The sequence below is a fragment of the Indicator indicator genome, chromosome 20, assembly GCF_027791375.1.
Source record: "Indicator indicator isolate 239-I01 chromosome 20, UM_Iind_1.1, whole genome shotgun sequence".
In the NCBI taxonomy this organism is placed as follows: domain Eukaryota; kingdom Metazoa; phylum Chordata; class Aves; order Piciformes; family Indicatoridae; genus Indicator; species Indicator indicator.
In genome coordinates this window covers 1,269,901-1,293,853 of record NC_072029.1, presented here as the reverse complement: position 1 = coordinate 1,293,853, position 23,953 = coordinate 1,269,901, and the positions used below count along the sequence as shown (strand labels likewise).

At 56.3% G+C, this 23,953-nt stretch overlaps 2 protein-coding genes and 2 non-coding genes across 4 annotated transcripts in view; 3 read left to right on the top strand and 1 right to left on the bottom strand.

The window, feature by feature from the left end:
• The window catches only part of LOC128973598 (cerebral cavernous malformations 2 protein-like), a 16,008-nt gene extending 3,063 nt beyond the window's left edge, over positions 1-12,945 (bottom strand). Inside the window, exons 1-5 of the mRNA XM_054389941.1 lie at positions 12,916-12,945; positions 4,301-4,474; positions 3,524-3,607; positions 3,181-3,364; positions 911-1,047 (exon numbers count right to left, since the gene is read on the bottom strand). Of these exons, the coding sequence (XP_054245916.1) occupies positions 911-1,047; positions 3,181-3,364; positions 3,524-3,607; positions 4,301-4,474; positions 12,916-12,945 (609 nt within the window). The remainder of the gene's footprint in view (positions 1-910; positions 1,048-3,180; positions 3,365-3,523; positions 3,608-4,300; positions 4,475-12,915) is intronic.
• Positions 12,946-14,160: 1,215 nt separating this feature from the next.
• Positions 14,161-14,293, top strand: LOC128973827 (small nucleolar RNA SNORA9). Its single transcript, XR_008489297.1, has one exon. It is a non-coding gene; the product is annotated as a small nucleolar RNA SNORA9 (small nucleolar RNA).
• A 348-nt stretch (positions 14,294-14,641) lies between these two features.
• LOC128973828 (small nucleolar RNA SNORA9) lies at positions 14,642-14,774 on the top strand. The gene has a single exon (XR_008489298.1). It is a non-coding gene; the product is annotated as a small nucleolar RNA SNORA9 (small nucleolar RNA).
• An 8,272-nt stretch (positions 14,775-23,046) lies between these two features.
• Positions 23,047-23,953, top strand: part of SMARCC1 (SWI/SNF related, matrix associated, actin dependent regulator of chromatin subfamily c member 1) — a 50,720-nt gene continuing 49,813 nt past the window's right edge. Inside the window, exon 1 of the mRNA XM_054390172.1 lies at positions 23,047-23,155. The gene's annotated coding sequence lies outside the window, so the exon portion shown is untranslated. The remainder of the gene's footprint in view (positions 23,156-23,953) is intronic.

The window sequence follows — 23,953 nt, the reverse complement described above, 5'->3', positions numbered from 1 at the left end:
TGGTGGCCTTTCTCTTTGGATCTCTTCAGTGGGAGAAGCCTCTCGTCCCAGATCCCTGCTGCTGCCTGGCCTACAGTGTAGCTGAGGCTGGAGGTGACAAACCTCAAGCCTCTTTAGCAGTGTCCTGCAGGGAGAAGTACCACACACCTTCTCACACTGCTGGGGAAGCATCTCAGCTCCCTTCAACCAGCCAGACCCAGGCAACAGGAGCTCTGATGCTCCACCACCAGCTTCCAGGTCTGAATTAGCACCCAGCCTTCCTGGTGAAGCTCCACCCTACTCCTCAGCTCAGCTCCCAAGGCTCTTGGCTGCAGATCCCACATCTCAAGGAGGTGCAGGCACCTGAGAGAGCTTTAGAGCTGAAAAATCCTCCCTGGAGACCAAGGGTTCTGCTGCAGAAGTAGGAGCACACAGACCAAGAGCAACATCTCAGGCTCCAGATGCCAGAGGACACAAATCTCCAAGCCAGCAGCAGGCAAATGCCCCAGCGAGCAAAACCCTGCTGTGGGCCAGACCCAACTGGGCTCATGCATTTCCTGCTGCTGGAGGAGCTCTGGGCTTCACCACCACCACAGCACAACCTTCGTCTCAGATCCTCTTGTGTCCAAATCAGGCCCTGGGCTTAGGGCCAGGACCAGTAAAGCCCAACCCAACCCCTGTAGCCTTAAAACTGGGCCTGTGTGTTACACAACGTGGCCAGGTGAGCATCTGGGCACTTCCCAGAGGGGACACAGTGGGAGCAGGATGAGGCCACCCTGCCCCTCATGGCTCTCCACCATCAAGCCAAGAGGTTGCGGTCGCCATGGTCTAAGAGTCATCAAAGCTCCCAGTGAGGGCAGTGCCAGGGCTGTCAGGACCAGAGGGTGAGTCTGAGGGGGGCAGGGGTGGAAGGCAGTGGTTAAGGTCTTACTTTGTTCTCTGTGGCCAGCACCACCAAGCAGCAAGCTTCCAGAGGAACCACCCCGCTCTCGGACAGCGAGCCGGACGACAGCGCCTTGGAGCTCTCGGCACAGAGGCTCTGGCTGGGGGAGACCCCAGGATCCTGAGCTGAGGAAGAGACAACTCCTGATGGAAAGGGAAGTCCTGGGGAGGAACAACCCCCTGCACCAGCAGAGCTGAGGGGTGACCTGCTGGGAAGCAGCTCCAAGGAGAAGGACCTGGGAGTGCTGGGGGACAAGAAGTCGTGCATGAGCCAGCACTGTGCCCTCATGGCCAAGAGTGTCCTGGGGGGCATGGAGCAGAGTGTGGGCAGCAAGTTGAGGGAGATTCTCCTCCCCATCTGCTCTGTCCTGCTGAGGACACTTCTGGAGGACTGGGGTCTGTTCTGGGCTCTCCTCAGTTCAAGAGAGACAGGGAACTGCTGGAGAGAGTCCAGTGGAGGCTGGGAAGCTGCTGAGGGGCCTGGAGCAGCTCTGTGAGGAGCAAAGGCTGAGAGCCCTGGGGCTGAGAACCTGGAGGAGAGCAGCCCAGAGGGGAGCTGAGCAATGCTCAGCAACAGCTAAAGGGAGCATGGGGGGCAAGAGGCTGGGGCCAGACTCTGCTCAGTGGTGCCCAGGGACAGCACAAGGGGCAGAGGGCACAAACTGGAACCCAGGAGGTTCCTTCTGAACAGGAGGAGAAAATTCTTTGGGGTAAGGGTGCTGGAGGCCTGTGCCAGGCTGCCCAGAGAGGTTGTGGAGTCTCCTTGTATGGAGAGACTCCAACCCCCCCTGGGCACTGTGCTCCTGGACAAGCTGCTGTGGGTGCCCTGCTTGAGCAGGGGTTGGGCTGGCTGCGCTGGATCTCTGTGAAAGGTGGAGGCAGGGAGGGAAGAGCAAGAAGCCCTCACATGGTGAGCTATCCCTTGTGGGGCTAGCAAAGCCCCCAAGGCAGGAGGCAGTGAAGAGGAGGAGGAGGAGGAGGAGGAGGAGCTCCTGGGAGCTCCAAGTGCTGCATAGGGCCAGAGCCCTTGGATGAAAAGCCTGGAAAATTCAGAGCCACTTTTGTCTGTGGGGCTTAGAGAATCCCTCAGCAGAGTGACAGCTCTAAGGCACTTAACTCCTTCATCCCGCTGCCTGCCCCTTGCTGTCTTGGGCTTTATAATCCTCTAAGTCTCTCTCATTACATCTTCTAAGCAGCTCAGAGCTCCCCAAATGCTCCTCCAGCCCAAAAGCAAGCAGGTGGGACACATGTAGAGCTGCTGGGGACAGACTTGAGGGAAGTAAAGTGTGTCCCAAGTGGTGGCTATCACCCTGGTTACTCAGGGTGGGTGTTCAGACATCCAGGATCACCACAAAAACTTCCCAGTGAAGCAGGCTGGAGGAGCTGCCTCTACCTGCTCTCTTTGGTGACCTCTGGGGACGATCCCATGGACTGGAGCAGAGTGGGCAGTGTAGAACTATGAAAAGCTCTGGGGGGAAAGGGACCTTTCAAGCTCACCAGTCCAAGCCCCTGCAGCCAGCAGGGACAGCTGCAACCAGAGCAGGTTGCTCAGAGCCCCAAACACACTGAGCTGCAATGGTGCCAGGGATGAGGCAGCTCCCAGCTCTCTGGGCAGCTTGCACCAGGGTCTCACCACCTTCACAGTGAAAAATCTCTTCCTTCTATCTCATCTAAGTCTCCTCCCTCTCAGTTTCAATCACCTCTCATCTCCAGACACAACTTGGCCCAACAGCCTTCACCACTCCCAGGATGTTGCTCTATTGTTGGACACAGCACCCTCAGGACACCTCCACCAGAGCAGGATGGGGGAAAACTCCTCAAGGCAGGAGACAAAAAATAAGGAAGAAACTTTTGACAATGAAGGTGGTGAGAGCCTGTCCCAGGCTGCCCAGAGAGCTGGGAGCTGCCCCATCCCTGGCACCGTTGCAGCTCAGGTTGTTTGGGGCTGTGAGCAGCCTGCTCTGGTTGCAGCTGTCCCTGCAGGGGCTTGGACTGGGTGAGCTCTAAATCTCCCTTCCCACCCAAACCATTCCCTGTTTCTATAATTCAGTGGTTTAGGAACCTCAAGCTGCAACTGTGCCTGCTCCCATCTAGACTAGTTAGGCTAGATGAGCTCCAAAGGTCCCTTCCAACCCCAATCCTCTGACTCTGTGAAGGGCACTGATTGTTTTGGTCTCTTCTCACCCTGTCCTCCACAAGGACAAGCCCAAGCCACACCAGGACAAGCCCAAGCCAAGGCTGCAGCTGGCCCCAAGCTACCTGTTTTCAGCACAACCAAATGAGAGGAATCATCTCGGATGTAGGAAACGGAGGCAATGTCGTGGATGGGGACCCTGAGGATGAGATCTTCTCCATCCCTCCACACCAGCTTGATGTTGTAGGCAGAGAGACTGATGACAGCATCATGCTCTTGGGTCAGCTGCCCTGGGAGCTGGTGTGCTCTCTACAACAGAGAGATTCATGCTGAGTTGCTGAGCTGGTAAGGGTCTGCTCAGGGGTTTCCCCCCACGTCTGTACCAGCAGGCTGGAGGAGCCCAGTCAGAGCAGGAGCCAGAAGATGGCCCAGAGAAGTCTCCAGAGCAGGTGAGGGCTGAGGGCTCACCTTGGCATTATCAATCAAATGCAGGATTTCGGTGCGGCTGGAGGGGTTCAGGTACCCTGGGATGGATGTGAGCTGACCTAAATACTGGAAGGGAAGAACCAAATGGTGACCACCACCTCCATGCTCAGCACAGCCCCAAGCATGCCAGCAACTGCAAGAAACACACCAGTAATGCTGAGCTAAGGGCTGGTGGACCAAGCCTGCTTTAGAAGCTGCTGAATCAGAGAATCAAAGAGTTGGTTAGGTTGGAAAAGAGCTGGAAGGATGAGTCCAGCCATAAATGTACCTACACATGGGAGCAGCTGGTGAAGGGGCTGCAGAACAGGCATGGGGAGGAGCAGCTGAGGGACCTGGGGGTGTTGAGCCTGGAGAAAAGGAGGCTGAGGGGAAACCTTCTGGCTCTCTGCAACTCCCTGAAAGGAGGCTGGAGCCAGGTGGGGGTTGGTCACTTCTTCCTAGGAACAAGTGACAGGACCAGAGGAAATGGCCTCAAGTTGCCCCAGGGGAGGTTTAGTTTGGACATGAGGAACACTTTCTGCCCCTTGAGTGTTGTCAAGGCCCTGGCCCAGACTGCTCAGGGCAGTGGTGGTGTCCCCATCCCAAAGCTGTGGAGATGTGGTGCTGAGGGCCAGCGGTTGGTGGTGCCCTGGAAGTGCTGGTTCATGGCTGGACTCCACGACCTGAAAGGTCTTTTCCAACCCAAACAAGTCCATGATTCTGTCCCTTCAAGCTCTCCAGCCCCAGAGGCAGTGCAGCAGAGCCCTGGGCAGGTGTTACCTTGACCTCCTTCTCGATGTAGTCATTGAGCAGCACGTCAGGCTCCACGCGGTCAGGCAGGGACACCACCACCGTGTGCAGCGGCCGCCGCTCCGTCACCTTCTCCTGGGCTTTTTTATCCCTCCCTTTCTCCCCCTTCAGGAAGACTCTCTTGAAAGGAGACACTATTCCAGGCTGAGGAGAGAGAGAGGGAAACACCAGGGGTAAGGGGGAGGTTTCTCTCCCAGAATGAGAGACTGAGGAAGCTGGGGAGGGTTAGTTTGGAAAAGAGGAGGCTGAGGGCAGACCTCATTGCTGTCTACAGCTACCTGAAAGGAGATTGTGGAGAGGCTGCTGCTGGTCTCTTCTCACAGGTAATTAGTGACAGAACAAGAGGGAATGGCCTCAAGGTATGACTGGGTAGGTTTAGACTGGACAGTAGGAAAAAGTTTTTCCTAGCAAGAGAGGTCAGGGATTGGAATGCGCTGCCCAGGGAGGTGGTGGAGTCCCCAAGCCTGGATGTGTTTCAAGGTGGTTTGGATGTGGTGCTTGGGGCTATGGTTTGGGGTGACCCTTGTAGAACAGGGTTATTGGTTGGACTTGGTGATCCTGAGAGTCTTTTCCAAGCTGAATGTTTCTGTGGTTCTGTGAAAATGGACGCAGGACCTCCCCCATGCAGTGCTCCTCCAGTCCAGCTGCACTCAGACTGCTCCTAGCAGCCCCAAAGCCACCACAGCCAGGCTGGGTGTGGAGCTATGACTCCATCACGGGTGAGCTCCTCCACTGAAAACCTCTCTCCCACCACACAGCACAAGAACACAAGGCAAGGACATTGTATTTGGTGGGACAGTGCCATCTCCTCCTCCCAGCAGTGTCCCCTCCCTGCACAGCACCCAGCACGTGCGACCTGCTCCCGGCAGGTAGCTTCAAGTCCTCTCTTTGTTGCTCTTCTCAGTGTGGATGAGTGTGAAAGGTTGAGAGGAACAGAAGAGATCAAAGCCAGACTGGAAGAGTTTGGGAAGATGGGATGGAAAAGCTTCTGGTTGAACCATTCCTTCCCAGCTCCCAGCATGAGCCAGGCACCACAGGGACACTGGTGACAGCCTGGCCCTTAAAAACCATCCCTTGGACTTGGGGAGATAAAAACAGAGTCTGGAGGACAAGATGGGACAGAAAACACAGCTCTGAGGAGCTGCTCTACCATTCCAGTCACTCAGCCACTTCCCCCTGCCCCCCTCGAAGTCCAGCAGCAAACTGCTTCACCTCCAGGCTGGGCCCAGCCCAATCAGATGCAGCAAAGCAGGTGGTCCTCTGACATGGGACCACCACCTCCTGCCAGAGGAGAGCCATGAGGGAGGACGTGGGGAGCCGCAGTGCCTGGGTGCAGCCTGTGACACGCCCCGGGGCACAGCTTCTGCCTTCCTCCAGCCCACAGCCAGCACCTACCTCATCCTCCATCCAGGTGCCCACTTCTGGAGCAGAACCCAACCCTGCTGCTGCTGCTGAGCTCACCAAGAGCACCTTCTGAGGGGCAGGGAAGCTGGAGAGCCTTCTTTTGGGGACTCCCAGAGCTCGTGGCCCCTGCTGGAGATGCTGAGAGGCCTTGCTGGCCACCAGGAAGTGAAGTGAGAGAACCACAACTTCCTCCTGCCCCACGCAGCAGCAGCAGTGCCACAACCAAGCTGCTGGGTGAGGAGCACCAAGGCTGGGCAGCAAGGGGGCTGGCCAGGAGGTGAGGAGCACCAAGGCTGGGCAGCAAGGGGGCTGGCCAGGAGGTGAGGAGCACCAAGGCTGGGCAGCAAGGGGGCTGGCCAGGAGGTGAGGAGCACCAAGGCTGGGCAGCAAGGGGGCTGGCCAGGAGGTGAGGAGCACCAAGGCTGGGCAGCAAGGGGGCTGGCCAGGAGGTGAGGAGCACCAAGGCTGGGCAGCAAGGGGGCTGGCCAGGAGGTGAGGAGCACCAAGGCTGGGCAGCAAGGGGGCTGGCCAGGAGGTGAGGAGCACCAAGGCTGGGCAGCAAGGGGGCTGGCCAGGAGGTGAGGAGCACCAAGGCTGGGCAGCAAGGGGGCTGGCCAGGAGGTGAGGAGCACCAAGGCTGGGCAGCAAGGGGGCTGGCCAGGAGGTGAGGAGCACCAAGGCTGGGCAGCAAGGGGGCTGGCCAGGAGGTGAGGAGCACCAAGGCTGGGCAGCAAGGGGGCTGGCCAGGAGGTGAGGAGCACCAAGGCTGGGCAGCAAGGGGGCTGGCCAGGACGTGAGGAGCAGGAGAACATTTTGCAAAGCCTGATGCCATTCCTGGCTCCCAGCCATGCTGGCCCATCCCCTCCATCCCTAAGCCCTTGGAACCCTCCCCAAACCCTGGTATCTCATCCAGAGATGGAGTTAAGATCTTCCTGCCTGAGCCAGGGCTTCTCAGGATGCACTCTGGGAGATCCCAAAGTGTTCCAGCTGGGCTCAAGTATGAACCCAAGTGTTGGGCTCAGAGGAGTCACCAAGCAAGTTGCTGATTTCACTAAGGGAGAATCAAATTATGGTGGTGATGTCCCTGATGAAAGCCACCCCTTGAGAAGCAGCTGGCAAAGAAGCAACCAAATATCTGCCAGGCTGCAGCCTCTTGGCACTTGAACCAAGCAGGTTCTCCTTGGGATGGGAGTGAAGCCCTCTGCTCTGTGAGCAGCAGCTGGGCTTTGTTTGGATGTTTCAGGCAGCTCCAGCTCTCCCAAGGGGATGCTCAAAAGTGTTCAAACAAGGAAGGCTGGTGAGGAACTGGGGTGGGACAGTTCCCAGCATGAAAACCATCCAGGCCCAGGGCAGGTGGTTGTGGTGAATGTGAGGGAGTGGCTGCCACAGGGATCCAAACCCCTCCTGGTCATGGCCAGGCCTTCCTTGGACTCACCAGTGCAGGTGGAAGAGGTCCTGCTTGGAATGGAAATTCCATGGACACAGGACAAACCTTCTGGCCTTGAGCAACCTGGGCTGGGCTTTGGAACTGGATCATCTCCAAGGTCCCTTCCCACCCAAACCCTTCTGTGATTGTATGAAGAGACCAAGAAGAGCCTGGGGCTGAGCCTCCCAGCCTTGGCACACAGAGACATCAACCCCCACTTTATTTGGTGCCCCAAAGAAACAGTCCCCACCTTCAGGTGGCAAGATAGACAAGGGACATCTGGCAGCTCTTCTTCCTTCACCATCAAACAATTTTGTGTCCCAGGAGGTGGGGGCAGAGCCAGGTATAAACCCTGAAGAACTCAAAGCCAGACCATGAGGCAGACCAAGACCTTCTCCTATGCTCCTTTCAGGGAGCTGCAGAGAGCCAGAAGGTCTCCCCTCAGCCTCCTTTTCTCCAGGCTCAACACCCCCAGGTCCCTCAGCTGCTCCTCCCCAGCCCTGTTCTCCAGGCCCTTCAGCACATGATGCCCAAATCTCCCCAAACAAAGCCTAGAAGGCTACAGTTGCATTAACCCCACCCCCAAACCAAGGCTCTCTCCATGCCCTCATGCTTTGGAGGACACTTTCAGCTGCTCCAGCTTTTCCCAACAGGATTTTCCCTCAAGGCAAGAGGAAAGGAACTTTCCCCTGGTTATTTTTAGCAGAGCCTTTGGTGCTCCTCCCAGAGAGATTCCTCCACCCACAGCTTTCAGCTCTGGGGGTGCAGCCAGCAGCTGATGCAGCTGGAGGAAGAGGTTGGATGGAAGCTCATCCTGACTCAGCTCAGCAGCTTGAGGAAGATGATAGAATTATTTTGGTTGGAAAAGACCTCTAAGATCATCAAGTCCTGAGAAGAAACATTAGAGACTTCTGGAAATGCCTGCTTTAAATTCTGCTCTGCCTCATCCTGTCTTACAAGCTTTGGGTGCCAGACTTCGAAGGGATGTTTTCCATGAAGTCCTTGAAATTCTTCTGCTTGGTCTTGTCTGACTAGTGTGTGTCTGCAGATGTGGTCACCAGCCTGCTCATGAGCTTCTCTGTCTTCCGAAGCACCTTTCTCTGTGGTTGACCCAACCAAACCCTGCTAGATGAGGTAAAAGTTCCCCAGTAGACTTTTCTTCACCAAAGCAAACACACAAGGCTCTAAAAAACAACCTAGAAAGTGCTCTCTGCTGCTAGAGGTGGGCAGTGTGGTGTTTGGAGAACTGGGGCCAATTCTGGGCTCCCCAGGTCAAGAGAGACACAGAACTACTGGAAAGCTGCTGAGGGGCCTGGAGCAGCTCTGTGAGGAGCAAAGGCTGAGAGCCCTGGGGCTGAGAGCCTGGAGGAGAGCAGCCCCAGAGGGGAGCTGAGCAATGCTCAGCAACAGCTAAAGGGAGCATGGGGGGCAAGAGGCTGGGGCCAGACTCTGCTCAGTGGTGCCCAGGGACAGCACAAGGGGCAATGAACACAAACTGACAAGAACCCAGGAGGCTCTGCCTGAACAAGAAGAGAAACTTCTGTGGTGTGAGGGTGCTGGAGGCCTGTCCCAGGCTGCCCAGAGAGCTTGTGGAGTCTCCTTGTGTGGAGAGATTCCAAACCCCCCTGAGCATTGTGCTCCTGGGCAAGCTGCTGTGGGTGCCCTGCTTGAGCAGGATTGGACTGGCTGAGCTCCAGAGGTCCCTTCCAACCCCTCCCATGCTGGGATTCTGGGACCTGGGCTAGTCCCACCAACAGTTCCCAGACAGGAGGAAAGGGCAGCCCCATGCTCCCTCCAGCCTGGAGATGGAAGCAGTTTATGAAGCCAGGTGCAGGCTCTACCTCCCACCAGCTCTGCAGCCACACTTCCTGAGTTCCTTCTCCTTCACCCAAGGCTCCTGGTTGCAGTCCTGTTCCTGGCCTCACTGAGCAGTTCCAAAGCTCTGCCAGTCCCTGAGGGGCTGTGCCAAGCTGCCCAGCCCATGCCCACAGCACATCCTGTGCTGGTGTCAGCCTGTCAGCACCTCTCTCCCAACACCTACTGGAGGCAAGCTGCTGGCTGGGCTTGACCTCCTCAGTCAGAACCTTCTGCTCTTGAGCTGCTGCTCTGGAGCCAGGTACATCACAGCATGGAGACAGGAAACAGCCAGGGAACCTTCTCAGGCTTGCAGAGAGGATCATGAAGCTTCTTCTGACAGAAGTAGAATGGAGTCATCCAAAACCTAATGCTGGCAGGGCTGGAAGCTGCAAGGCCAGGCTGAGAGTTGGGCTTGGTGAGCCTGGAGAAAAGAAGGCTCCAGGGAGACCTTCTGGTGGCCTTGCACTGCTTCAAGGGGACAGTCAGAAAGCTGGGGGCAGACTTTTGAGCAGAGCCTGCTGTGACAGGGGGGGAGCAGAGGTTGGACTGCCCTGGGCAGCATGGTCCAGAGCTTCCAGTGAAGGATTTTCCCCTGATGCAACTTGAGGCCATTCCCTCTGGTCCTGTCACTTGTTCCTTGGGAGAAGAGGCCAATCCCCACCTCGGTCCAACCTCCTGTCAGGGAGCTGCAGAAAGCCAGGTCTCCCCCCAGCCTCCTTCTCTCCAGGTCCCTCAGCTGCTCCTCCCCAGCCCTGTTCTGCAGGCCCTTCCCCAGCTCTGTTGCCCTTCTCTGGCCCTGCTCCACCCCTCAATGTCCTTCTTGGAGTGAAGAGCCCAAAACTGACCCCAGGATTTGAGCTGTAGCCTCAGCAGTGCCCAGTCCAGGGGGACAATCCCTGCCCTGCTGACCACACTCTTGCTGATCCAGGCCAGCATGCTCGTGGCCTCCTTGGCTACCTGGGGCACTCACTGGCTCACCACACCTCCTGGGACTGCAGACTCCTCAGTTACTCAGAGCCACAGAATGGGTTGGGTTGGAAGGGACCTTCAATAGCATCCAGTCACAGCTCCCCAGCAGGGTCACAATCCTGCTGCCTGCCCCCTCCAGCACAGAGCAAAGCAAGCTGTGGAGCTTCAGACTGGGTTTTGGCTCAGCTCTCCAGATGATCTGCACAAGCAGGAATGGCTGGAGCGGCCACCATCCTCTATAGCAAGCAGCACTGAAAGCCACAAGGAATTCAGCTCCACAGACCAGGATCTGCTGCTGCAAGAGGCAAAGCAAGCAGCTCTCAGATCTGGGGCACATCCAAGCTGGAAAAAGTCAGGAATTATGCCAACACCTGATGCCACCCACAGAGAATTGCCCTGGGAAAAACCATGCAGGCACTTTGCGCTGGATCTGACAAGACCTGAAGTGTTCCAAGAGCCTCCAGCACAGAGACCAGCAGGCAAAATCCTCTCTACAGCAAAATATTCACCTCTAGCCTCCTTCCAGCCCTTTTCTTTCCAGGAAGAAACACTCCAGGAACATCCATCCTGGCCTGAGGAGTTCTCAGGCATGAGAACAACTTGTTTCCAGCTGCAGGCAGGTTCCCATAGCCTGGCTGACAGGATTTGGCTAAAGCTGGAGCCAGCCCCAGAGCAGGGTTGGGACTTTATTTCCTACTCATAACCAAAGCTGCCACTACAACTCAGCTGCCCATCTGCACCCATTTTCAGCCCATAAAGGTGCTGGCTGAGGGCCAGGAACCTCCTTTCTGGAATGATCCAGGGTGTAAAACAAACATGGGGAGAAGAGTTTTTCCCTTTAGCTGGGAGGATTCATATTCACCATGGCTGTTACCAGCCCAGCTCCAAAGAGCCACAAAGACCAGCTCCAAGGGTTAATCAACACCACCATGGAAAACTTGCACCAAGGAAGCTCCATAAGCCCACAGCAGGGCCCAAGAAAGGCCACCCCTGGGGGACACCAAGGTCCACAGCTGCTGCCCTGCTCCTGTGGGTCTCAGCAAGCTCCTTACCCAGGGGATCATCTACAACAGGAGAGGGAAGTGGAGCAGAGGGGCAAGGATTGGGGTCACCAGTACATGAGAGCCTGCAAGATGTGGGAGCAGGTCCAGGGAAGGAGCATTTGGGGATCAGAGTACTTATTGCATGAGGAGAGGTGGGATCATCCAGCCTGGAAAAGAGGAGGTTGAGGGGAAAATCACATCAGTGAGGACCTGGTGAGGAAGGAAATAAGAATCCAGACTCTTTCCAGCAAGAGGAAAGGAAGGCACAGGCACCAACTGGAACAATCCCAGTCAAGCTCAGGAAGAGACCACCACCAACTTTCCTTAGCACAGGGATGAACACAGAACAGGCTGCCCGGACACACTGTGGGGTTTTTATCCTTGGAGGTACTCAAAACCCAGCAGGACAAGGCCTGCTCCCAGCAGAGAGCTGGATGAGGCCATCTCACCTCAGCCACCCCAAGGATCCACAGCTGTCTCTTCCCACAGAGAAAGCCCCTGGCAAGCAGCACCAAGGTCCTAGATCCTGCTGGGATGGATGAGAGCTGCCACTCTCCAGCCACAGGAGCACACAGCACTGCTGGAGGGCCCCTGAGGTTTTCCCCAACACATTCCACCTCAGCTACATCTTTCAGCTGAGCACCATTTCCCCCTCCCTTTTTGCTGCCCACTGCAAAGAACAAGCATTTGCTTACATCTAAAGTGACTCTACAATGATTTGCAGACCCAGGATGGGGTTTCTGGGGCTGTTTCTTCCAGAAAGCTGGAAAAAGAACTCATCCAGGTGAATAATTTCTCTTCCCTGGATCCTCTCATCCCACACACAGGTCACAAGGCATCACAAGGGGATGTTGGTGGCTTTATCTTCCAGCTGTGAGAAGTCTGTCTGGTAACTTCAGAACAAATTCATTCCCAATTCCATGAGAATTCCAACGGTTTCAAAGCAGAGTTTCAGGAGGAGACTCTGCTGCCACCTTCTGAGCTGGCCGTTACTGCAGGCATCCCCAGAACAACCAAAATCAGCTCTTTTCACCCCAACGACGCCCCAAAGCGAAGGAAGGATTTCCTTCATGAAGGAAGAGCCAATCCTCCCTGCTCAGGGAGTGCTGCTGAGCAGCTCAGCCTCCAGCTCGAGCTTCACCTCCCCTACACGACACAAAAATAGGTTTCAAAGACAGAAAACTGGAGCAGCTTGTTCACAGGCAAGGCAGATGGAGCTGGCTGGCCTCTGAGGCACTTAGTCCTGATGGCAGCTGAATCAAAACACACATAAATATAGAGATTTGACGTGGGTGCACAGAACATTGCCAGTTTAACCTCACAGCCAGCAGAGAAGACAACCCACTGCTGGTACAAAGCACGTTTTAAGTCATGTCAATAGCTGCTTATCTCACTCGCAGCTTAAGCAGAGAAGCAGGAAGGTAAATCAGCCCCTGATGAGTGCAAGCACAATGGCAGAGGAGCAGGAAGAGATTCAAACCACGGCTGAAACATCAAGGCCACTATACCACTCCCCTCAAGCTCTACGTTCCACCAGAGAATGTTTTTTTTTTTAGAGGGGGAAGCCAGGTCCCAGACGACAGAGCCACCACACTGACAGAGAGACACTCAGCTCAGTCAGGGACGAGCCTGAAGTCATCCCAAGGATAGAATAGGGCCTGAAAAGCCCCAAGGGACTCCAGCCAGCCCTAGGAGGGCTCCAGGATGATGGTTCCCAGGCCACAAAGGGGGCAACAGCCAAAGACCACGGGATGAAGGAGACCAGCCCAAGCCCGGGGGTCAGGGAGGGCCCCTCTCCTGGGGCCACAGCAGGACTCACGACGGAGCACGGCAGCCCTATAGCAGCAAGACACTCTAGAGACAGTCTAGTAAAGCTCCGTTCTCACCTTCTTGCCTTTCTTGCCCTCCTCCTCCATGTCTCCGGCGGCGGCGGCCCCGGCCCCCCCGGGGCATCCCCGCAGCGGCCGTGCTCGCTCGGCCTCTGGTGAGCGGCGGGGCCCAACAACAGGGCCTCAGTGCCCGGCAGAAGCAATCATGGCCCACCCAGGGGCCCTAGCGCTGCTCCCGACCGGTCCGGAGCCTCCTCAGCGCCACCAACAACTTTTCAATCCTGCCGCCATCTTGGGCGGCGGCTTCCCGGCATGCACTGCGCCGCGCGCACCGCCCGCAGCAGTGACGTCATTCTACGAGCCCGCGCAACCTCTGCAAGAGCGCCCCGCCCACACTAGCGAATCCCGCTCCGATTGGCCCGGCGGGGGACATGCCCACGCCCACACATCAAGCCACTCCCACTCCCTGCGCTGCACCGAGGTACTCTCCGCCCCGCCCACCGCCCGGTGACCCCGCCCCTTAGCGTGGCCCAATTTCCCGTCTCCTGGGCATGTACCAAGCCTATTCGTCCATCCCGTGCGCCCATAGGTGGCGCTGTGCTGCGGCGTGCATGCCGTGATTACGTCAGAGGCAGCCGGCCCGGGCTGAGCTCCGATGGTGGTAGCGGCACGGGTGGGGGGGATGGAGCGTTCCGTTCCCATCCGTTGCTATCCACTGTCGTTCTCTATCGGGATCGCTCTCAGGTACCGAGAGAGGAGCGAGGGATCCCCAGCGCAGCGTGGGGTAAGGCATTTCACACCCCAGGATCTGCCGCCCGTACTGGAGGGCGCGGTGCATGCTGGGAAGGTAGTCGGCCATGTGGTCCGCGTGTGGCTGCCGGGGCCTTCAGCGGGCGGAATGGGGGAAAGCGAGCCGAGAGGAGTAAGAGTTCTGGGGGACAAACTGGGCTGGGGGGCCGAGTACCCCTGGAGGGAGTAGGGAGCACTGAGCTGGGGGGGACTGATGGTCCCCAGAAGGACCAAGAGTCCCGAGGGGAGTGAGACTCTCTGGGTGGAAGACTACAGGATCCCTGGGGAGACCGAGGAATATACCGAGCCGGGAGAGCTGAGAGTTTTTTTGGGGGCAGAGTCTCCGGGGAGGTAGTGGGGTTCGCTGGGCTGGGGAAGCAGAATGATCCCGAAGATCGTCACCGAGCTGGGGGTGGGGTGCTGCTTGTCGCTGGGGGCACAGCAGGAGTCACCGGGCCACGGGGACTGAGGTTCCTCGGACACTCGGCCATACCCAGTTCCCCAAACCCTCTTCCGCAAGCCTTCCAGCGTGAGGGGGTCTGGAGTGGCCCCCCCATTCCTACAATGCTTGCTAGAACAACCCCGGGACGGTTTGAGGCCTCTCTCCACTCTAACCGGGGAGGGGTTATAGAAATCCCAGACACTCCGAGCCTGGCTGGGACATTCCAGGGTCCCCACAGCCTCCGGGGGAGCCTGGTTGTGCCAGTTTGGTGTCACTGATTCTGTTATTTCCTCCTCACTTACAGGTTCGTGCTTGAAGGCTCCAGATGTATGTAGGAAGCTCAGGAAGGTGGGTTCATCACCATAATTAATTTGGTGTGATTAGCTCTGCTAGGCCTTGTGAGTGGCCACACAAGCAGCTCACAGTGCCCAAACCCCACCCGAGAGCATCACCGTGGGGCTCTGTCCCAAATCTGACAGCACAGGGCAGGGCCAGGTGACACTGTGGGGCCCTTGTCACCCTTGCACTGGCTGTACCGTGGCAGGGGTAACACTGCAAGCCTTCCAGCATGGGGGGGTCTGAGGTGGCCCCCTCATTCCTACAGCACTTGCCAGAGCAGCCCTGGGATGGTTTGAGGCCTCTCCCTGTGCACCCCAGGGAGGGGTTATAGAAATCCTGGACATCCTGAGCCTGGAGATGGACGAGGGGTCCAAAGCCTTAGGTGGGGCCCTGTGGAGACAGTTAGGTGCTGCTGACATCACTTTGCTCTCTGCTTGCAGGTTCCACCTCAGAAGATCTGGAGAGGCCACCAGGAAGGTAGGTTTGATGAAAAGGGAACCCTTAACTGCCATCACAATAGCTACATTGCTGGGTATTGGGGCGGTGGGGGCGGGGATGGGAGTAGCATCTCTTATCCAACAACAACAACAAAGTTTCAACTCCCTGAGAGCAGCGGTGGATGAGGATTTGGAACGAATAGAAAAGTCAATTGCCGCATTAGAAAAGTCTCTAACTTCACTATCAGAAGTAGTATTGCAAAATCGAAGAGGAATGGATATTCTTTTTTTACAACAAGGGGGGCTCTGTGTTGCTCTGGGAGAGGAATGTTGCTTTTATGCTGACCACACTGGAGTGGCTAGAGATTCGATGGCAAAATTGAGAGAGAGATTGGCCCAAAGAAAAAGAGACAGGGAAGTCCAACAAGGGTGGTTTGAATGGTGGTTCAACCATTCACCGTGGCTAACCACCCTGATATCTACCTTGGTAGGGCTGATTGCAATGATCATGATGACATTGATCTTCGGACCCTGTATACTAAATAGACTTGTGTCGTTTGTTAAGAGCTGGCTAGAGAAGGTTAATATCATGTTGGTAGAACACCAACAACTACTTTAAGAATGTACCTGCCCAGTGTGCCTTATGTTTATTGTTCTGAGTTTATGATTTATATTTTTAAAACCTTTTATAGTTCAGTCCTTTTAGCTAAGCGTTTAAAAATTTAGTTAAGCTTTTAAAAACGTTGATATTTTAGTCTACTCAGCTAAGCATGGGGAGGGGGGAAATGTAGTCAGTTAGGGTCTGGCAGTCGGAAGATGTCGCTCTGTACGGAAAGATAGGGCCCCCCTCTGGATAGCCAATAGTGCTTAACCTATGATGTAAGCAGAGGGAAGTTAGGTTGTAAACTTGGGTTATAGAATGCTGTGTTACTTTTCAATAAATGCCATTTGCCATCTGCCACATTGGTGTCTGTGAGCGGATGGACCGAGCGGCCTGCCGTTGGTCGCCATGCCGTTCCTCAACCAGGTCGCCATGCCTCAGAAGGCAACACCTTTTGGAGAGTTGCAGAGAGCCAGAAGGTCTCCCCTCTCCTTTTCTCCAGTATCAACAATCCAAAATTCCTCAGCTGCTCCTCCCCAGCCCTGTTCTCCAGACCCTTCCCCAGATTTGTTGCTCTTCTCTGGTCCTTCTCCAGCCCCTCAATGTCCTTGGAGTGAGAGGTCTAAAACTGTCTTCAGGATTTGAGGTGCAGCCTCACCAGTGCCCAATCCTGAGGGACACTCCCTGCCATGCTTCTTGTGGCTACACTGGGAGCCTGGGATTGCTGATGCAAGCCAGGACGTTCGTGGCCTTGCTGGCCACCTGGGGCACACCCTGAACATTGAGCCACTGTCACCAGCTCCCCCAGGTCCTTTTCCACCAGGCAGTTCCCAGCCCCTCTCCAGCTAGCTTGGAGCTGGTGTGACCCAAGGGCAGGACCTGGCCCTTGGCTTTGCTGAACCTCATCCCTTTGGCCTCAGCCATCACTGCAGCCTGCAGAGGCTTTGGGCTGATGCATCACCTATGAAATAAAACATCTGCTTTGGAGCATAGTCTGGGCTCCTTCTTTGTGTAAAAACCTCTTTTTTTCTCTTGACTTGTGGAAACCCAGAAGATTCTGGAAGTATTGGAGCCAGTCCTGAATGTCTAAACCTGCTCGAGTGGGTGGTTTGGTCCACAGCTGCAAGTGGGCTGTGTGTCATCCTGGAAGATTTCAGTGGTCTCAAATTCAGATGAAACTCCACTTCCTGCTTCTCTGCCTCTCAAAAGTCCTTACCAGCTTTAGCTCCAATTCCCCAAAGCATCCTAGATTTAGGTTTCCCTCAGTTCCTCATCTCCAGTGGGACTTGTGCAGTTGTGTCTGACCTCCATGTCCATGGCTGGGTCCCAGAAGATAATGAGGCCAAGATGAGTCAGTGGAACTTCTCCATAACTTCAGCCCTTCTGCAGTGTGAATTTGGTCTGTGAAGGTGGAAATGACCAGAGATGTGAAGGTGTGAATCATAGGCTCATACAATGGTAGGGGTTGGAAGGGACCTCTGGAGATAATCTGATCCAAAGAATGAGGAGGATGACATGGAGTGACCTGGGACTACTTGAAGCATAGTCAGGCAAGGGGGAAATCCTCATTTTGGGGAACAAGAGACCTCTTCTGGGTTTCCAGCACATCTCTGCAGTCTAGAAATTGTCATCTGCTGGTGGTGTGCTGGTGAGCAACAGGGTTGCTTTGGTTTGTACCTTTAGGGCTCTCCCCCTGATGAGAAAAAAAGGAATTGCTGGTGTTGGGTTGACCTCAGCCAGGTGCCAGGCAGCCAGAGATGGGCCAGTTGATGTCATCTGGATCCTGGGATGCTAGTTCAGAAGTGGCTCAGGTCATGGGAAAGGAGATGGAGAGGAGGGGTTGTGAAGAACACCAGGAGAAGAGAGAGAAGGTCAGGAGCTGCCATATGTCTGAGCAGAAACAGGAGCACTGCGAAGGTCACTGGAGCCAAAGCTTCATCTCTGCTCCAGAGGGGAGATGGAGCCAAGGGGGAACATTCCCCACCAAGGTGCTGCCAGACACAGAGTTGCTCAGAAAAAGGTAAATTTATTGACTGTGTGCATTGGGTGAGGCCCTCCTGTGCCACTTGGCAGGAGTGTCCCAGCTCTGCAGGGGCAGAGGCTGATGTTGGGCCATCATGGGGTGGATGAGGAAGGGCAGGATGGTCTACTGTAGGAGCTCCACAGGGGTGCAGAAGGGTCTCACTGGCAGCTCTCCAGCAGTGCCTAGAACCTGGGATTCACAGAACTGAGTTGGAAAAGAGCTTTAAGATCATGGAGCCCAACCATAAGCCAAACACAGCGAAACCCACTAAACCATGTCCCTCCGCACCACACCTCCACAGCTTTTCAGTGCCCAGCTCTGGTGGCAGAAGGGCTTGGCAAAGGCAGTGAAGGTACCCCCCTTATCCAGAGTGGGCTTTGCATGGTGTCAGAGGGGCTTGGCTTCTCCAGCATTTTGTTGGCACCACAGGAGCATCTCCTCCACAAGTATGAGCAGGGCTTCGAAGGCAACCAAGAGGCTCCAGTGATGGCAGGAGAGGAAGCTCTCTTCTTCCACCTTCTTCAAGAACCAGGCCACTTCTTGTCTCTGCTGATCCTCATGTTGCTGCAGGAGCTCTTGGGTGGCCTCATCATTTTGGTTGACCCCCTTCAGGATCAGCTGGAGGATGCTCAGCACGATCAAGATGCGGGTGATGCCCAGAGCCATGGCCTGGAGAAGGAGGAAGAGGAGGCTGAGCAGGGCTAGGTGGGAGGGAGATAGCAGCAGGAGCTGCAGAAGCCCAGGAATGGGTGGGAGAGGAGCTGAGGTAGCTAGGAGGCAGTAAGGGGAAGGTTGATGGTGGCACTGGGAATGGGGGTACATGCCAGCAGCCCCACTCCAGGCACTTCTGTGCCCAGCCCCAAGGATGGTACCTGCTTTGCCCATAGGGCTTCTGGCAGTGGCTGCACCTTCAGCCCATCATTAGAAATCCCCGCCCAAGGCTGGAACTTCTGCCCTGGTCCCAGCCTTGCTCTGCTTGCCCCACTCACCACTGTCCAGAGCCAGGCTGCCAGGGACAGGGCTGCTGCTTGGCACCTTGGGGACACCCCTTTGTGACCTGTCCTTGATGATGTTACAGGCAAGACCCTGGGAGAGCACTCTCCAAACCCAACTGGATCCTGAAAACCAAATTCTCATCACAGCTTTGCTGGTGAAACCAGTACCAAGTGCCCTGGGGTTGGTTCTGGTCTCATCCATCCCTCTCCACCTGGCTTTGTGACCTACGCAGCAGAGGAAGGGTGGCGGAGCCTGGCCTTGAAGAGAAACCAGAGCACATCAGGATCTCCAGTGGTGTTTTGGGTCCTGGAGCACACAGAGCCCTCTCTAGCTGGTGTTAAGGGCAGCACTGGCGTGGTTTGGGGCTGGAGCACACCTCAGCCATTAGCGGAGGCTCTAATGGTGGAGTGCTGGGCTGGAGCACACCGAGGCTGGAGCACACCGAGGCCACGATGTCTTTCAGAGACCATGGCACACCGCTAGCTGTACCAGGCCCCCTCAGGGTGTGTTTGGGAGCCCACGGCACACCGGGACCTCTACTGTGGCTCAGCCATGCTGGTTTCGGCGCCCCGCACGGCGCCTGGGGCGAGGGGGCGCTGGCGGCAGGAGGGCGGCGCAGTTCGGCGCGAGGTAGTGCGCACGCGCTGCCGGTGGGCGGGACCCGTCCCGGCGGGAGTACGCGTGCAAGACGCACACAGATGCGGAGGGGTCCGGGCGCATGCGCAGAAGTGGGGCGCTCTCCCGCCGGCCCCCGGCCCCTGTTTCTGAGCGCTGCCTCTGCGCATGCGCCACAAGATGGCGGCGGAGCCGCGTGGGGGAGGGGCGGCGGGGCGCAGGCGCTGAAAAGCTGAGGGGAGAGCCCGCTCCGTCGGGGCGGGGAGGGGAAGGGATTGGGGTTGTATCGGGGAGTGAGGGGGAGCGGAGAGGAGACTACCGCGGCGGGTAAGCGGGGAGGGGGACGTGTTTCCGAGCATGCCCGAAGGGGTGGAGCGTCCGGCGCCTGACGCATGCGCGGCGTGAGGCGGGGGGGAGGCGCAGGGCCGCGGTGGCGGCGCTCGGCGAGGGTAACAATGGCAGCGGCGGTGGCGACAGGCGGCGGGGCTGGAGCCGGGGCTGCGGCGGCGGCTGTGGCCGTGAGCGGCGGCCCCGCGGTGGCGGCGTTGTCGGTAGCGAGGCGGAAGGACGGCGGCCCGACGGGGAAGTTTTGGGAGAGCCCGGAGACGGTGTCCCAACTCGATTCGGTCCGCGTCTGGCTGGGGAAGCACTACAAGAAGGTGCGGCCCGGCGGGGCACGGTGGGACCGGAGGCGGTGGGATTGGGGGTTGCAGCGGTTTAAAGAGCCTTTCACGGTGACTTCCCGCCGTGGGTGGGGAGACTGGGGGCGGCTGGAGACCAGAACTCCGCCGGCCTTTGTCACCCGCGGTCTCGCCGCCGCTCACGGGGGGCCTCCCGCCGCGGCCCTGTCTCGGGGGCCGTTGCCGTGGTGGTGCGAGCCGGGGTGCCCGTGGAAGGATCCATGTTTGCAGCGAGGCGAGCAGCGGCGGGAACTGTCCTGTGCGGGCAAGTCCCGGCGCAGCCTGCCAGGGTTTTTTATGTGGGGATCGCTGGAACCGCACCCGTGAGGTGTTTGAAACGCGGGACAGAAACCATTGGTGCTCCTCAGATCCACGCCCGTGCCTCTCGCAGCTCGCTGTGTGCTGCTGGGACTCGGGGAAAGCTCACTTTTTGCTGGTGTCGCTGCCCGCGTCCCTCTTCCTCTTTTACCCCCTTCTGCTCGGACCTGTTTCGTCAGTTTCAGGTCTGTTGCTTCCGTGCTGATTTTCAAACTTTCTTTCAATATTTAAGCCCTGAAAAACGACCTGAGGTGAACTTCCCAGCGCGGCTCTGTCTAGACGGCTTTGTAGCAATCCTGGAGGAGCATTAGTGGGGCAAAGCGGTGTCAAGGGGAGGTGCTGGGCAGCCTCAAGGTGCCTCAGTCTCTAGGTAATTCCCTGAGAACCTCCAGAGGATCAACAAGGTCAAGGTTCTGCACATGGGTCAGGGCAACCCCAAGCACAAATCCAAGCTGAGTGGGGAATAGATACAGAGCAGCCCTGAGGAGAAGGACTTGGGGGTGCTGGGCGTGAGAAGCTGGAGAGGAGCCATCACTGAGTGCTGCCAGCCCAGCCCTGTCCTGGGCTGATCCCCAGCAGTGTGGGCAGCAGGGGCAGGGAGGGGATTCTGCCCCTCTGCTGTGCTCTGCTGAGACCCTCCCTGCAGTGCTGGGGCAGCTCTGGAGTCCTCAGCACAGACAGGGACCTGGTGGAGCAGGGCCAGAGGAGGTCACAGCAGTGCTGGCAGGGCTGGAAGCCCTCTGCTGGGAGGTCAGGCTGAGAGTTGGGCTTGGGCAGCCTGGAGAAGAGAAGGCTCCAGGGAGACCTTCTGGTGGCCTTCAGTGCTTCAAGGGCTTCAGAAAGCTGGGGGCAGACTTTTGATCAGGGCCTGCTGTGACAGGACAAGGGCTGATGGTTGAAGTGAAAGAGAGAGATTCAGATTGGAGAGAAGGGAGAGATATTTTGTAGCATGAGGGTGCTGAGACCCTCTCCCAGGCTGCCCAGAGACCTGGGAGCTGCCGTATCCCTGTCACCATTGTAGCTCAGGTTGTTTGGGGCTCTGAGCAGCCTGCTCTGGTTGCAGATGTCCCTGCTGGCTGCAGGGGATTGGTCTGGATGAGCTTTAAAGGTCCCTTCCAACCCAAACCAGTCTGGCATTCCATGATCCTCCTCTGTATCCACCTGCGTAAACCTCCCTCTGTGCTTCGCTGGGTCTGGTATCAGGACTCCGCAGATGCATTTTTCCAGCTGCTCTGTGGGTGTTGCTGATGGCTTCTTTGTGTGGCAGAGCTCTGAAATGGATACCTGCACTGGTGTGGGGTTGTTTGTGTGTCTGAAGAGGCCTGGGTGAAAACCCAGAAGGTGTTCAGGGGGGGTTTAGCAGTCCTGCCACATCGCGAGTGCAGCCGCTCACGGCTGGATCGACGCTGTGGGGTGGAGAGCATGGGTCAAGGGAGCAGCCTTAAACTATTGATAGGCATAAGGAAATTAGAACATTTTAAATCTTTGGTTTGGTTGGTTGGGTTTTTTTGCTTGACTTTTCTTTCCCTGCTGTTTCTGGACTTTTGGGGAGGGCAGATTTAGACTGGAGATTAGGAAGAAAGTCTCCTCAGTGAGGGTGGGGAGACACTGGAGTAGGTTGCCCAGGGATGCTCCCTCCCTGGAGGTGTTTGAGGCCAGGTTGGAAGAGGCCTTGAGCAACCTGGGCTAGTGGAAGGTGTCCCTGCCCATGGCAGGAGGGTTGGAACTGGATGATTTTTAAGGTCCCTTCCAACCCAAACCATTTTGTGATTTTCTTTGCTAGTGGTCATTGTCTTATTCTTCAGTGATTTGAGGTACACCAGAAGACTTCAGCCTTACATGGGTCTATGATTGTCTGATACATGTGTTCCTGAGGATGTAGGGATGTCTTTGTAGGTATAATTAACCTGGAAATGTGGGAAGAGTCCTTTTGTCAGTGGGGCTTTGCTATTTCAGCTCATCAACAAGGTCCTCTAACACCAGAGCTGTGTCTGGAATGGGGCATCATTTCTGTCCTCTGCAATTCACCCTTTTAAAACCTGGATTTGTTGCAGAATCTCACAGGAACACATCCAGGTGGCTTTGGAATGTCTCCAGAGAAGGAGACTCCACCACCTCTCTGGGCAGCCTGTTCCAGGGCTCCAGCACCCTTCAATTAAAGAATTTCCTCATCATGTTCAGATGGAACTTCTCATGTCTCAGTTTGTGCCTGTTCCCCCTTGTCCTGTCCCTGGGCACCACTGAGAAGAGCCTGGTGGCATCCTGCTGACAGCCATCCATAGAGTATTGATCAGCATTGATGAGATCCCCCTCAGGCTGCCCTTCTCCGGGCTAAACAGCCTCAATCCTCTCAGCCTTATGGAAACTGAAAAGCTCCAGGAATCTTTTTATCTTCTGTGTTGTGATTTCCCCTCTTACCTAATGGATTTCATTAGAAATAAAACCTGGGGGAAATGCTTGGATTGTCCGAGAGCATTGCAAGTGGAGTTGTCTGGGTGAGTTTTTCTCCTTGTGACACTCTGTGTAGTCCCAGGTGGATGCTCTGGCTGAGAGTGTAGTGGTTAATTCCAGGAGGAGCTGTGGAGTTGCTTTGTGTGTGTCTGGGCCAGAGGGAGGCTGTTCCTTTCTTGGGAACTCCAGATTAGGTTGAAGTTGCTAACCTCTTGTCTGCCCAACCCTGTGTGCCCTGATGAGCTGAAGGTTGCCAGGTACCTGCTGTACTTTGAGAATAAAGCTTGACAAAGGTTTCTGCTGGGTGCTCTTCCTGTGTGCATCCCACCCCACCCCAGCCACACAGTGCCCCTTCCATCTCCCACTGTTCTCTCCAGCTGAGACAAGTGTCTGGGGCATCAGTGAAATCATCTTGGTGGTTTATTATCCTCTCCCTCAAGTAACCATGTGTGCTGTTTGGGTTTGTTTGGTTTTTTTCTCTTGCAGTATGTCCAAGCAGATGCTCCTACCAATAAAACCCTGGCTGGGCTGGTGGTGCAGCTGCTGCAGTTCCAGGAAGATGCCTTTGGAAAACACGTCACCAATCCTGCCTTCACAAAGCTTCCTGTGAGTGTTGGGTTAACCCCAGGCTGAGCTTTCTTCCTTCTGCCAGTGTCTGTGCTGCTGACCTGTGTCCAGGCCATGGGGTGAATCCCACCATGGTGGGGTTGGAAGGGACCTCTGGAGCTCAGCCAGTCCAACCCCTGCTCCAGCAGGGCACCCACAGCAACTTGCCCATGAGCACAATGCTCAGGGGGGTTTGGAATCTCTTCACACAAGGAGACTCCACAACCTCTCTGGGCAGCCTGGGACAGGCCTCCAGCACCCTCACACCAAAGAAGGTTCTCCTCATGTTGAGGTGGAACTTCCTGGGTTCCAGTTTGTCTGTTGCCCTCTTCCAGCTTCAGTCCATTGCCCTTTGTCCTATCACTACAAGCCCTTGTCAAAAGTCCTTCCCCAGGTACTGGAATGCTGCCCTAAGGTCTCCTGGAGCTTTCTCTTTTCCAGGCTGAGCAGCCCCAACACCCTCAGCCTTTTCCCTATGGAGGTGCTCTAGCCCTCTGGCCATCTTCCTGGCCTCCTCTGGACCCACTCCAGCAGTTCCATGTTCCTCTTCTGCTGGGGGCACCGGAACTGGACACAGTACTCCAGGTGGGGTCTCACCAGGGGCAGAATCACCTCCCTCATCCTGCTTTTGATGCAGTCCAGGACACAGTTGGCTTTCTGGGCAACCAGAGACCATTGCCAGCTCCTGTGGAGTTCTTCATCCACGTGAGGAATTCTATTTGAACCCAAATGTATTTGATCTTAAAAATCTCCTTAAAGGAGAACATGAAACTCCTAAAGTGATTCAGCTGAGAAGTA